This window comes from Gobius niger (genome assembly GCF_951799975.1).
Source record: "Gobius niger genome assembly, chromosome: 21".
Lineage (NCBI taxonomy): Eukaryota > Metazoa > Chordata > Actinopteri > Gobiiformes > Gobiidae > Gobius > Gobius niger.
The window spans coordinates 26,696,826-26,711,854 of record NC_136872.1 but is presented as its reverse complement, the minus strand read 5'-3'; the positions used below and the strand labels follow the sequence as shown (position 1 = coordinate 26,711,854).

The following is a 15,029-nucleotide window of genomic DNA, read 5'->3' as shown; positions in this document are numbered from 1 at the left end:
AATAGCACCCAAAATAGTTAAAAATATCAACAAACTGAATTTTGATTTCATATGGCGAAATAAATGTCATTATATAGCCAAGCAGGATTTAATTAGAAGTTATGAGGATGGAGGTGGTAATGCAATAGATTTTGATTGCATGAATGGTATGTTGAAAATTAGATGGTTGAAAAACTATGTTCAAAATCAAAATTCCTTGTGGTCTTACATTCCCAATCTGATTTTTGAAAAAGTTGGCGGAATTAGATTTCTTTTAAAATGTGATTTTGATCTTAAAAAGCTTCCTATAAAACTTTCAGATTTTCACCAACAGGTTCTTTTATACTGGAAACTTATATTCAAGCACAATTTCACACCACACAATACACCAGTGTGGAATAATAGGTATATATTGGTGAATAGAAAGTCTATTTTCATTTCAGAATGGTTCTCTAAAGGTGTCTGGGCTATTGCCCACTTAATGGATGAAGAAGGAAATATTTTACAACATAATGATTTCTGTGACAAATTTCAAATTAGATGCACCCAAAATAAGTTCAAACAGATTGTGAAAGCTCTCCCAACATCACTTGTAGCTATGATTAAGCAGGATATAATATATTCAAAAATCACTCCTACCTTAAGACAACTTTACATTAATGGTATTGATTTTCAGAATTACAAATGTAAAATACATCTATAACAACGAGGCAGAGGCCACACTAGACTTAAAGAAGAAACTCCCAAAGATTTTTGACTGAACAGCAGAACCGTACGAGGATTATGTACGCAGCATAATTTCACCGTGAGTCTAATAGTCAATTACATGCTGCATCAAATAAGGGGCAATACATAATATAAAGATAACCACAAGTGTAAATTTGCCCCGTTAATTAGGGCCGAAAGCAGGAGTTAAACGCCTGCATTTGTTTTGTTTTTTCACGGACTAATGAAGGTAAGTGGGCATTTGTCCACTTTTTTTTTGTTTCTTTATTGCCTTTTGGCACTTTGTTATTTGTGTGCGTGTGTGTGCAAGAGCGTGTGTATGCCCCCCTCCTCTCCTTCCCCTTCCCTTATGTGTTGTTACAGAGTTCGCAAGCATAATTTTTTCTTTGATGATCTATGAGTAAAAATATTAATATGATTTCCTGGAATGTTAAAGGTGTATCAAATAAAACTAAAAGATATAAAATCATTACACATTTGAAGGCTCTTGGATGTGATATAGCTTTACTCCAGGAAACCCACTTAGATGAGAAAGAATCAGCAAAACTAAAACAAAGATGGGTGGGTCAAGTTTTCTCCGCCCCTGGTAATGGGGCGTCAAGAGGGGTTAGCATATTATTCTGTAGAAATCTGAAATTTACAGTAGTAAAACAGATAATTGATAAAGAAGGAAGATACTTAATACTATCAGGTTTTTTACAAAATGAAAGGTGTACTTTTGTCAATGTTTATGCCCCAAACATGGGACAAAATACTTTCCTATCTAAACTGAACTTATTACTTGCAGAGTTTGCAGATTATCCTATCCTGATGGGGGGTGACCTAAACGTTGTCAGTGATGCCTCACTAGACAGGTCGAATGGTCCCCTCCCATCTGATAGAGCAATGTCAAACGCACTGAGAGAGCTTCAAGACTCCCTAGGTCTATCTGATATATGGCGTATCGTTAACTCTGATAGTCGCCAATACACATATTATTCGCATGTCCATAACTCATACTCCAGAATTGATTATTTTCTTTTGCCACATAGAATGATTTGTAATGTACAGGAATGTAAAATCCATAATCTTGTTATCTCTGATCATGCTCCTTTGTCTGTCCTCTTATCTTCAACTAGACTACAATATAATAAGGACAGACAATGGAAATTTAATAATTCACTACTTAAAGATCAGTCTTTTGTATCTATGATTCAAAATAATACACATGAATATTTTGAAATCAATTTTAACTCTGTAGACTCGGTCCAGACTATATGGGAGGCTTATAAAGCTACCTGTAGAGGATGGATTATAGGCTACTCAACAGCTAAGAAAAAAGAAAAAATTAAACAGAAAACTGATCTAACAGAAAAACTCAAATTACTAGAAATTGAACATATGGCTGATCCTAAAAACACCAGAGTTAAAAAGGACATGCTAGAGTGTAAAACAGAACTACAAACAATTCTCCATGAGGAAAATGCATATGCCCTCTTTCTGTTGCGAAAACAATTTTATGAATCGGGAGATAAGGCAGGAAAAATGCTTACCCTTAAACTGAAACAACAGGAAAACCGACAATCAATCCCATCAATTTATGATGAGAGGGGTGTGTTAATAAATGATCCTAAACAAATTAATGAGACATTTGTAAAATACTATAGCAACCTTTATAAATCAGAGAGCTCTGCAAAGGAGAATGATATGGAAAAGTTTTTTGAAAATGTAACATTACCGTCCCTGGCAAAAGAAGATACCGAGTTTTTAGAGGGCCCGGTACTTATACATGAAATAAAAACTGCAATAAAATCCCTCTCTAATGGAAAAACACCAGGAAATGATGGATACACAGTAGAATTCTTTAAATGCTTTCAAGATGCCCTCATTCCATTTCTAACCACATTGTTTAATGATATTATAAAAAAGCAATCCATGCCTCCAACAATGCGGCAGGCCTCCTTATCCCTTATCCCTAAACCTGGCAAGGACCATCAGATAATGAGTAATTATAGACCGTTGAGCATCCTAAATAATGACTACAAGTTGTTTGCAAAATTACTTGCCAAACGAATGGAAAAGGTGATTCCAAAGTTAATCCATATAGACCAAACCGGATTTATTAAAGGCCGTTTGGCCTCAAACAACATAAGGAGGCTATTGCATGTAATGAAGAGGGCGGAAGAATATCAACACCCGGCGATCGCTGTATCGCTGGACGCTGAGAAAGCCTTCGACAGAATAGAATGGGAATACTTGTTTTATGTTCTCTCTAAATATGGTTTTGGTCCAAGTTTTGTTAACTGGGTTAAAGCACTCTATCATCGACCAGTAATAAGAATTAAAAGTAATGGAATGCTATCTGAGCCCATGCACCTATATCGATCCACACGCCAAGGGTGCCCGGCATCACCTTTAATTTTTATTCTTGCATTGGAACCCTTGGCCTGTGCGATTCGGACACAAAAAGAAATCAAAGGAATTAGTATTGCCAGCTATGAATTTAAATTAAATCTATTTGCCGATGATATTTTACTTACATTAACAAACCTAGAAAAATCTATCCCAAAATTGTTTCAGCTAATTGAAGCCTTTGGCCATTTATCAGGATACAAGGTAAATTATACTAAAAGCGAAGCCATCCCACTTAACCGACATACTTTCCAGTCTCATCTCGGCACTACCTCCTTTCAGTGGAAACCTAAAGGCATGACGTATCTAGGAATCAAAATTAAATTTCCTATTGAAACTATGGTGGAATTAAATATTAAAGACCTCACAAAAACAATGAGAGAAGATCTTAAACGTTGGACAATATTACCCTTTTCACTGTGGGGCAGAGCTGAGACTATTAAAACGTATCTGTTACCAAAATTGACTTTCATAATCTCATCAATTCCACTTAAATTCCCTACAAAGTGGTTCAAAGATATAAACAAATTATTTACAGACTTTCTGTGGAGAAATAAGAAACCTAGAATAAGTTATAAAAAATTAATTCAAAGTCGCGATAAAGGTGGGATTGGCTTGCCAGACATTTACCTATACTATATTGCATTTAATTCTACATACCCTCTAAAATGGGCATATAGCAGAATGAAAGAAACTGGCAGCTGGGAATGGCTTGAAGAAAAAATAGTAAAAGAACACAACCCAGACTTGTCCCTTGCAACTCTCTGGTATAGCCCTAAGACGACTAAGGATATTAATAATCCACTAATAACATTCTCTGGTGACGTCATTAAAATGCTACATAAACACTTTTGCTTTAGCGGAAAATCTTTGCCTTCTTGTCCCCTTTGGTCCAACCCGCTTTTTATGGCAGGTAAAAGAATCCTAAAGAATAAAGTTTGGCAACAAAACAATATTCAAAAAATATCACAATTGATTATAAATGGAAAAACAATCATTTTATTTAATGACCTAAAGAAAGAATATAGGCTCAACGATACAGAATTTCTTAATTACCTACAGATCAAATCTATCCTAAAATCCTCACTATCTCAAGAAAATAGCCTGGGGGACAAAAAGGATCTTGAGGATAAATTAAAACGTGCTGCTACAAACAGGGGCACTGTCTCAGTAATATACCGACTATTATGTAACACTAAATCTAACCATAAGAATGTAACAAAAAATCAATGGATAAAAGACATTGGTGTGCCCATTTCTGACTCACAATGGAATGTGGCACTGCAAAAAAGCACAAAAATGTCCAAATGTGTCAAGTATAAAATCATACAGCTCAAAATAATAAATCGAGCATACATTACACCTTACATCCTCAATAAAATGGACAAAGAAAAATCTAAACTGTGCTGGCATGGTTGTGGGTCAGAAGGCACACTGCTGCATATGCTTTGGAAATGCCCCTCTGTCCAGGCATTCTGGAGCAATATCACTGACACACTGTCTCATATGTTTGATGTACAAATATCGCCTTGTCCTCTGAATTGTCTACTTGGAATACGGACTCAAGACTTTAAATCAAAGAATGTGGACAATATTATATCACTGGGCTTCTTAGCAGCCAAACGCATAATTATGTTGAACTGGAAAGAAAGAAACTATAATTGTTTTGATGTACATAACTGGAACAAAGACTTTCTGGAACTAGTTGCTATGGAGCAGGCATCTTTACTTTTAGATAATCAAACGGACTCTAGACTGCCTGGACCTTGGCCCACAGTGAAAATGTATTTACAAAAAGGTAAACCTCCGAAGTAACCTGTGGTAGGGTGGGTAGAATAGTTATTACTGTAAAATTAGGGATAATAATAGATAAATAGATAGATTAATAATAATAATAATAATAATAATAATAATGATGACAAAAATAATAATAATTGCTATTGATATGTATATGTATATATATGTATATTATGTATAATATTTTATGTATTAAGGTATTATTGCAAACTCTGTAACCCCCCCCCCCCACACCCCACCCCCCGGATGAATGTGGGTGAATGTGTATGTATGTGTGTACGGGTGTATGTATATGTATACAAGTGTATGTATATATGCATGTGTATGTGTTTGTACAAAATGTCTTCTTTTCCTATTTCTTTATATAAAAACATCTTCAAAAACAAATAATAAAAAAAAAAAAAAAAAAAAAAAAAAAAAAAGAATTACAAATGTAACAACAAACATATAAGAAACTGTTTACTTAACTGTCAAACGAGCGCTCTAAAAAGAGATTATATTCTTAAAGACATTGGAAAGGAGATTGTAAAAAAGATTAGATGTAAATATTTAAAATTCCCAGTCCCGCCAAAGATGAAAGAAATTCAATTCAAAATAATCAATAGGATCTATCCAACTAGTAGTTTTTTAAAACAGAGATTTAAAATGGATGTAGGAAACTGTAGCTTTTGTGAAAGTGAACCAGAAGATTTAGATCATCTTTTTTGTTTGTGTGAAGTTGTCCAAAGGTTTTGGCTGGACCTTCAACAATGGATTGTCTCTAAAGGAACTCAGATTATCAACCTAACAATTAATGATATAAAATATGGTATTTTTCGCAATAATCATAATGATTTTGGTCTTAATATTATTATTTTGTTAAGCAAACATTATATACATAAATGTCGTTTTTTCAAGACAAAACCTAACATCACTCATTGGAGGAATGAGCTGAAACTTTTTTATGAATCTCTATTATTGATCAACACCCAAAATGCAGTAAAACTGGCTTCTTTTATAGACAATCTTATAGAATGAAATGCCCTTTTACATTTTTTTTTTTGTATTTTTTATTTTTTATATAACTTGCCCCATGTTCTTTTAAAATATATATATATATATATATATATATATATATATATATATATATATATATATATATATATATATATTCTGTATTATGTGCACTGAACATAGTGAGGTCTTTACGCTGTACCTTTTTTGTTTGAATTTTAATTAAAAAAAAAAAAAAAAAAAGCTTAGTTACCTTAGTTAGCTTAGTTAGCTTAGTTACCTTAGTTAGCTTAGTTAGCTTAGTTACCTTAGTTAGCTTAGTTAGCTTAGTTAGCTTAGTTACCTTAGTTACCTTAGTTAGCTTAGTTAGCTTAGTTAGCTTAGTTAGCTTGGTTAGCTTAGTTAGCTTTGTTACCTTAGTTAGCTTGGTTGGCTTAGTTAGCTCAGTTAGCTGCAACAGTAGCTTAAACTTTGGAGATCAAAACAATCTCTTCAATAATTTCTGTAAACCTCTAAACCCCCACCTGAACCGAGCACATTTTCTACAGTTTGGCTTTACCCAAATCTGAATTTACTAGGAAAAAAATCAGAAGAGCCACAAAAACATGTCAGAAAAGCAACAAAAACCTACGAAATGCAAAAATGTAACATAGAAACACTTGAAACATGTGACACAGTTTTCACACACTGTCACACTGTTGCTCTCCATTGGAGAAGCCTTTAGATTTGGGTAAAGCTGAACTGGAGACGATGCATTAAAGTGGGGGTTCAGAGGTTAAAAAGCTCCAGGCCTGTGGTCAGAGATAAGTGCAGGTGAAACATATGAGAGGATCTGTGGACGATACATGGACTAAGTTTATGGACATGATATTAATGTTATTAAATGAACCATGTTGTTATAATGAATCCACATTCACAGGTGATTTAATCACATGTGGGATTTTACCACTTTCTGTTTTTCACACCTTTGATTTTTATCAAGTCCAGTTTTACTGCTTTGGTTTTTACCACATTCATGTTTTAATTATTGTATCATTATTATTTGCGTTACTTTAACCCCTCGTACGGGAGAGCTACAGATTAAGTGAAGGTTTTTAAAATGGTTCACTCAAAGGAAGTGATTTTTTATTTTACTGATTGTGTTAAGATCCTGTGATTTTCTAAACAGTGATTTTGAGTGAATATTCATGTTCATATTTGAGTGAAACACTGACAAACCCTGATGCCCTTCCCTGTGTTACATTAGTATTAGAGTTGAAGTGAATCACAGAGATTCAGTTAAAGATCATAAATCCATCAGTAATGACTGGCTCCTCGTTGATCGTTATAAAGAAAATAAAGACATTAATCTGATTGTTCTGTTGGACTTTGGCTCGAGGCCTGAAGGAGCTGTGACCAGACTGAAATCCCACAGAGGGTTTTCCTCAGGGTCACAGAGAGCCCAGGTGGTGCTGAAGCTTCACCTTTGCCCTTTAAGATAAACAAGTATTATTGATCTGATTTTACTTTAATATTTGCCTTTAAACCGAAATCTTATCTTATGTTAAAGTCATCTCTGCTCCTGCATTAACACGCCCCCTGCTGGCCAGAGGCTGACTTCACATTTCAGATTCAAACATGAATCATCTTCTCTCCACAGAAGCAGATCCACAGCCTCAGTGTCGGCTCTGTCCATGAAGAGTGACTGGTCTAAAGACTTCCCTCTAAACTTCAGTCCTGAACCTGCTCCAGACTCACAGTAAGATCTGACCTGAACACAGAGTCTCAGCAGCTAAACTGTGCTTTATATTTGTGATTGTAACTTGTGAGATGTTAAAGACGTGCTCAGTGCTGTGTGTTTGTGTCACAGAGAAACAGAGTCAGAGCAGGACGCCTGGCCTCAGTGTGGAGACACAGGCAACAGTCCTGATCAGGGGGTTCAAGGCCCTGCATCAGGTGAGTCTGCTCAGTCTGAGACTCATCAACTACAGCAGGGAATAAGAGACCTGTTCATCAACATTAACAGGTGTCTCCTCCTCTGTGTCCAGGTGAAGGTCTCCACAAGGTTCTGAAGGAGCATAAGCAGAGCCTGAGCAGCAGATGTGAGAGTGTGACAGAGGGAAGTGAAGAATCAGGAGATAGAACTCTTCTGAACAGCATCTTCACTGAGCTGTACATCACAGAGGGCCTCAGTGAAGAGGCCAGAGCCCAACCTGAGGAGAGGAGTCTGGAGACACAGTCCAAGAAGAAGGAGGTCCAGGAGATCACCATCAGGTGCCAGGACATCTTTAAAGCTCTGCCCCCTGAGCAGCAGCAGGGGGCGCTGCAGCAGGGCTCCATCAGAGCCGTGCTGACTGTGGGCGTGGCTGGAGTGGGGAAGACCTTCTCAGTCCTGAAGTTCTGTCTGGACTGGGCCCAGGGCTCAGAGAACCAGGAGCTGCAGCTGGTGGTGCCACTGTCCTTCAGAGAGATGAACCTGGTCAGAAGGGGGCGCTACAGTCTGATGGAGCTGATCCAAGTGTTCCATCCAGCGCTGGATCCACAGGTCACTCTCATTTAGAGAAAGCTTTACCTTTCACATCATATATTTCAAAGTCTCAAACACTTTTGAAATGACTCCTGGCTCTCAGGGCGTTTGTTAGTTCAGTCTGTGTTCACATTCACTGTAAACCCTGCAGTCCCTCACACTGGAGCTCCACCACTCACTGGTTTAAAGTGAGGGTTGAAGGAAAGTGCTGTAAAGTCATGGATGTTAAATGTTGTGTTTCTCTGCCCCACAGACGCTCACAGCCCACACTCTGTCCGTCTGTAAACTCCTGTTCATCTTTGACGGCCTCGACGAGAGCAGACTGTCTCTGGACTTCAGCTGTGAGCTCATCTCTGAGGTCACACAGAGGTCAGAGGTGGGCGTACTGTTGGTGAACCTCATCAGAGGCGCTCTGCTTCCTCACGCCCTTATATGGATCACCTCCCGCCCAGCGGCGGCCCATCAGATCCCAGCGCGGTGCGTGCACAGGGTCACGGAGGTCAGGGGCTTCATCACTGACCCACAGAAGGAGCAGTACTTCAGGAAGAGGTTCTCAGATGAAGAGCAGCTTCAAACAGTCCTGTCCCACCTCAGAACCTCCCGCAGCCTCCACAACATGAGCCAGATCCCAGTCTTCTGCTGGATCACCTCCACAGTCCTGGACCACGTGTTGAGAAGCCATCAGAGCGGACCACTACCCCAGACCCTCACAGACATGTACGCACACTTCCTGTTGGTGCAGACGCACAGGAAGAGGAAGTACAAACAGACACAAACAGAGGTCAGGTCTGAGACCTGGGGGCTGACAGAGGCCGACACAGAGCTGCTCCTGAAGCTGGGGAGACTGGCCTTTGAGCATCTGCAGACAGGAAACATCATGTTCTACCAAGAAGACCTGGAGCAGGTGGGTCTGGACCTGAGCGAGGCCTCGGTCTACTCCGGACTCTGCACTGAGATCTTCAAACGAGAGAGTGTCTTCAACCAGTCAGTCTACTGCTTCATCCACCTGAGCGTGCAGGAGTTTCTGGCAGCCGTTTACCTTCACCACTGCTTTAAGAACAACCAGGAGGTGGTCAGGGAGTTTCTTTATGGAATTGAAGGAACCGTCTCAGGACTAAGTCCAAATGAGTTCCTCAGAAATTCTCTACTAAAGTCCCTGCAGAGTCCAAACGGCCACCTGGACCTGTTTGTGCGGTTCCTTCATGGCCTCAGTCTGGAGTCCAACCACAGACTTTTAAGAGCTCTGCTGAGTCCAATCGACCAATCAGAAATCACACAAGTCATTGAAAACCTTAAGGAGATGAGATTATATGCTATCTCCCCAGAGAGAAGCATCAACATCTTCCACTGTCTGATGGAGCTGAAGGACCAGTCTGTGCAGCAGCAGATCCAGGACTTACTGAAGTCTGGAGGTGGATCTAAGGAGGAACTGTCTGAGACCCAGTGCTCGGCTCTGGCCTACATGCTGCAGATGTCAGAGCAGGTCCTGGAGGAGCTGGACCTAAACAAGTACAACACGTCTGATCAGGGTAAACTGAGACTGATCCCAGCGGTGAGGAACTGCAGGAAGGCTGTGTGAGTCCTCAGTCACAGACAGAAGCTTCACAGACCTGTTAGAATCACTCACATGTCGCTCTAACATATGTTACAGGTTTGTTCAGTGTGGACTCTCAGATCTTCACTGTGAAGTGGTGGCGTCAGCGCTGAGCTTCAGCCCCTCCCATCTCAGAGAGCTGGATCTGAGTGAAAATGTCCTGAGTGACTCCTCAGTGTCTGTGCTGTGTGCAGGTCTGAAGAGTCCTCACTGTCAGCTCTCCTCTCTCAGGTCAGTGCAGGTCTGAAGAGTCCTCACTGTCAGCTCTCCTCTCTCAGGTCAGTGCAGGTCTGTGGACATCAGTGTCAGGTCTGTGACGGCTCTCGCTCGTCCATCCTCCACTCTCCTCATCCTTTAATCACTGAGTGATGGGACGTAACCGTTCTCTGAGAGTGAAGTAAAGTGTAGGAGATCATGTCTGAAAAACGACAGCATTTACCCCTGACCTCTGAGTCCTGCTCCAAACCAGAGTCTCAGATGTTCAGCTGTAGCTACAGAAACTCCTCTGACTTTACTCTGGACTTAATCACTTCATTTATTCTTTATTCAGATTGAGTCTCTGTGGTTTGTCAGAGATCAGCTGTTCCTCTCTGGCCTCAGCTCTGAAGTCCAACCCCTCACATCTCACTGAGCTGGACCTGAGTAATAACAAAGACCTGTCTGACTCAGGAGTGTCTCATCTGTGTGGTTTTCTGCAAAAGACAGACTGTCGCCTGCAGATTCTCAGGTCAGTTCACTGTCTCTGTGTCAGGGCTCAAGACAAAAATAATGAAGTTTTGTTTTGTTTTGTTCATGACAAAATAATTAATATCCACAAGAATAAAAACTTAGAAGTTTCATCCATAGACTTTAAGAATATATTAACACATTGAGTGCCAAAAAGAAAAGTCTTAAGGCCTATTCATACTCCACAAGACGCGAGAACTTTGTTCTCGCACCCAGAGCTGCGAGAACAAAATGACGTCATTTTCTTCTCGCAGCTCCTGTTCGGCAGGTCTGGCTGACGCATCAGCTCAGCAGAACTTTGTTCGGCAAGGCTGCGAGAACTCTGGCTGTGATTGGCTGGATTTTTAGTGGGCGGGGTTATTGTAGCGGAAGCGGGAAGCGAGAATCCAATGTTTACGTCCTAGCACCGGTGCGGAAACGGAGACAACATGGATAGTTTTGCAGCACCGCTCGCGGCAGTAAAATACTTTGCTGAAGGATTACACGGACACGCACATGGCAACAAAGTCCTGGAGAGAAACACGAGGACGTTTTGGGCGAGGACGAAGAAGAAACAGAAGAGCCTGGTGTTTCCTGCGTGACAGAAGCGAGTGATAAAGAAAAAAGTGGTTCAGGCTTGTGGACGGAGGAAAACCAGGCTTGTAAACCTTGGACCCTTTTATCAAACACCGGGAAACGTCACCAACATGTTCAGTGAAGGTTCTTGGATGGACAAAACCCGTACTGAGCTACACAGACGTCAAACAACATGGTTTTACCGAGTGACACAGAGGTAAGCTTTTAACGTTAACGCTAACGTTTTCTAACATAATAAACCAGCGGGAGATGTGGTTAAACATGAAGTCAGTCTTCAAAATGTTTGCAATATCGTGACTGATACATTTTATAATAGCTTGAAGTCAAATAGCTCGTTTTAATTCTGTAATTCCTTGTTTGTTTTGGATGCGGAAAAAGGGGGCGTGGCAGTTCGGCAGCAACACGTCTTGTGGAGTATGAAGAGGCCTTTAGCCTGGCCTGAGTCAGACTGATCCTCATGTTCACAGATTCATGGGGGAAACAGTCTGGAATTGTGTGATTTGAATCTCGCTGACTTCAGCAAAACCAAGACGAGCCAGTCTTTATACATTATGTTTTCATAGATACATAAATAAAGTCTGTCAGACTTTTTGCCAGGCTAAGAAAACTTGTGAAAAGTCATGATCTGGACATTTCATCACAACATTACAGGAATAAACTTGTAATGTTTATTGTAATGTTTATTCCCGCATGATTGTTTGTTAATCATGCGTTTTCAAAGCCCCGCCCAGCGGTCCTGCAGCAGCTCAGTGTCAGACAGAGGAGGGAGAGCAGAGGGATCTCCTGCACAGAACATCTCCTCACCTTGTGCTTCAGATTGCTCTTTAGTTTTTTATCCGTCGGCCTCATAATCACAGACCAATGAGGTCGACAAGCCGACAGTTTATGATCTAAACATAAACCTTGTGTCAGACGCGAGCGCTGTTTACTGCGAGTCACCACCGCGTCCTCGGCAACGTGTTTTTGTAACAATATTTCAGCTCCATGTTCTCTTCAAACAACGTGAAACTCAGGCCCAGACATTCTCAATAGTCCATGTTCTTTTCTTGAAGAGTGAAGAGTGAAATGAGGGAGACAGTTGTGTTTCATAAAACACACAATATTTGATAAAAATAGCCTCTGTTTAGCTTAGGATTTCTGAGGAACCGAGACACGTAGAATGAAAGTGTTTCCACCTCCTGAGAGCTGAGAGTCTCAGCTTTCAAACGAGCCACAGCCTGTGTCCATAACTATAACACAGAATACACTGTGGTGCTACAAATATCAGGAAAAATGGTCTGGATTGTTGGCGCTCAATGTGTTAAATGTCATTTTAAAAATAATCACAAAATAAATGAAATATTTTCATCTATTTATGCTTTTTATACATTAAGATTTGTATATTGTTCAAACTATGTTTTAGAAAGTTTTAGAAAAGAATTAGACTTTAAACAATTTGTGGAAAAGTTTGTTGTTTTAAATTATTAACTCTTCAGTTTCAATTCATGACTTTTATTATTCAAGATGTGTCTTTGTGTTTGTTTTATCTGTTTTCTCTGAACTTTAAGAACTTTATTTATGTATGTATTTATTTTATTCAGATTGTGGGGCTGTGGTTTGTCAGAGATCAGCTGTTCCTCTCTGGCCTCAGCTCTGAAGTCCAACCCCTCACATCTCACTCTGCTGGAGCTGGATGCTAATGGTCTGATTGAGTCAGACCTGAAGGAGCTCCTGGTCCTCAAACAGAGCCCTGACTGTCGACTGGAGACACTGACGTGAGTCCAGACTTTATCATATCATATTTAACATTTTCTATTTTCTAAAAACACTGAGGCTGTTGGAGTTTGTTTTAAAGAGTTTTTTAATCTTAAATCCATTCTATCATTAAAGGTTATTTATGAAGATCAAGTGTTAACCATGTTATTACGTTATATCCTTATGAAAAACAGACCTGGAGTGAGTTTAGTTTCAATAATCATCATATTCAGTTTATCTCCGTCTTCCTCAGTCACACCAGCCCACACTCCGATACACGGGAGATTCAACTGTTTTAAAAGACTTTATTATTTTCATTGTCTTTCCATATTAATTATTGTGAATAATAATAAGTTGTAATAAATAATTTCTGATTTCTGCTTCTCCACAGCTGGAGTTAATGATGAGCAGCAGCTCCAGATCCGACGCCTCAGTCTGAGTCCCGGAGAATAAACAGAAGGATCCAGGATCACGGCTCAGAGGAACAGGTCTGAGCTCCATCAAGAACCTGGAGACAAAAAGAGAGAAGAAAGTGAAGTCCTTCAGACTCTCCAGGCGTCTGATTGTTTGTATTGATCTAATATAATGATCTGATGTGTTGGGGAAAACACTAAATACCAAATACTTGTCTTAAAACGTATTTTGTAACGTATTCTGTTACTTTGTCTAATCCGAGTACTGTATTCTGAATACTTTGAATACTTTTAGAATACTTTCCCATTGATTGTCAGTATATTTATGTATAAATATGGCGTCTGATTACAAAACTGAAGATTACGATTGTTGGAACACCTGTAATAAACTCACTCAGCGTTTCTTAGGAACTCAAAGACTCGTGTGGCAAAAGCACCTGAGCAGCAGATCCCCCAGATCTAATGTAAAGTCATGGAATAAAACGCTCGTCTTTCTAACTACAAACACCACAAGGGGGCGCTGTGGGAGTTCACACTCACACTGACACAACTTTACACCTTCACTCGAGGAGGAGGAAATGCTTTTTAAACAACAGATGTTCTTTGAATGTGTTGAAACTCATTTGTTGTTCAGATTGTGTAAAAACTAAGAAGCAGAAAAAGTGTCAATTTGTGTGATTTGTGCAAATAAATAATGGAAAAATATAATAAAACAGAGCAAGATGTTTATTATTTATTCATTTACAGACTTGGAAAATCCACAGAGATAAAAACGAGGCCGACTCTAATTTGACTAAACATAATAAAGTGACACACGTGGGAGAAAGAGTTGGAGTTTTCCACTGTCCACTGTCCCGGCTCCTGAAGGTGTCGTTGTGTCCTTGGGCAGGACACTTCCTCTCTCTCCAGTGTCTGTGTGCACCGGTGTATGAATGAGAGCGACTGGTTCTTTCCTGTAAAGCGCTTTGGGCCTAAAGAAGGTAGAAAAGCTCCGTATAAGTCGAGTCCATTTACTGTGTGTGTTTGTGAGATGTTTACTCATAAAAACAATCATTTCATTCATAAAAACGTTTCATTGTTTTCTCATAAACGTGTCCAAAAGTGGAGACAGTTTTCAGACACATGTTTATTTCAGTTTATTTGATTTAAGCGACACGAGCTTGTCTCAAAAGCTCATCTCCATTTTCTCACATTTTTCAAGGAGCTTTTAGATTTGGGTAAAGCCAAACTGTGGTGGATTCAGGTGGGGGTTCAGAGGTTAAAATGACAAATGGCCGCTCATGGTTCTTCACATTTCTTTAGTAATTCTCTTCTTTGACCAAAAAGAGGATTTATTTCACTCTAAACTAGTATTAGTGAAACTGACTAAACCAAGTGTTCGTTTGCAGAAGCTGTGGGACGAAGAGTCTCAGTCCCTCGTCTTCAATGTGGGCGGTGTCACAGCAGGGGCGTGTCCGAGGGGGGGCCAACGGGGGCCCCGGCAACATAAACACGGTTCATCACAAGAGCGTTTCACTGATCTGTCGTGAAGCACCTGGGAAATGGTGGTAATAAATCCGACCTGAGGCGAGACGCTGCAGGGAAAACACGGGTT

General features: G+C 39.8%; 1 protein-coding gene across 1 annotated transcript in view; it reads left to right on the top strand.

Annotated features, from left to right (window-relative positions):
- The window catches only part of LOC306981091 (NACHT, LRR and PYD domains-containing protein 3-like), a gene marked incomplete at both ends in the record, with an annotated part of 491,281 nt that overhangs the window by 291,759 nt on the left and 184,493 nt on the right, over positions 1–15,029 (top strand). The window contains one exon of the mRNA XM_079580641.1: positions 12,869–13,042. Coding sequence (XP_079436767.1) covers positions 12,869–13,042 — 174 coding nt within the window. The remainder of the gene's footprint in view (positions 1–12,868; positions 13,043–15,029) is intronic.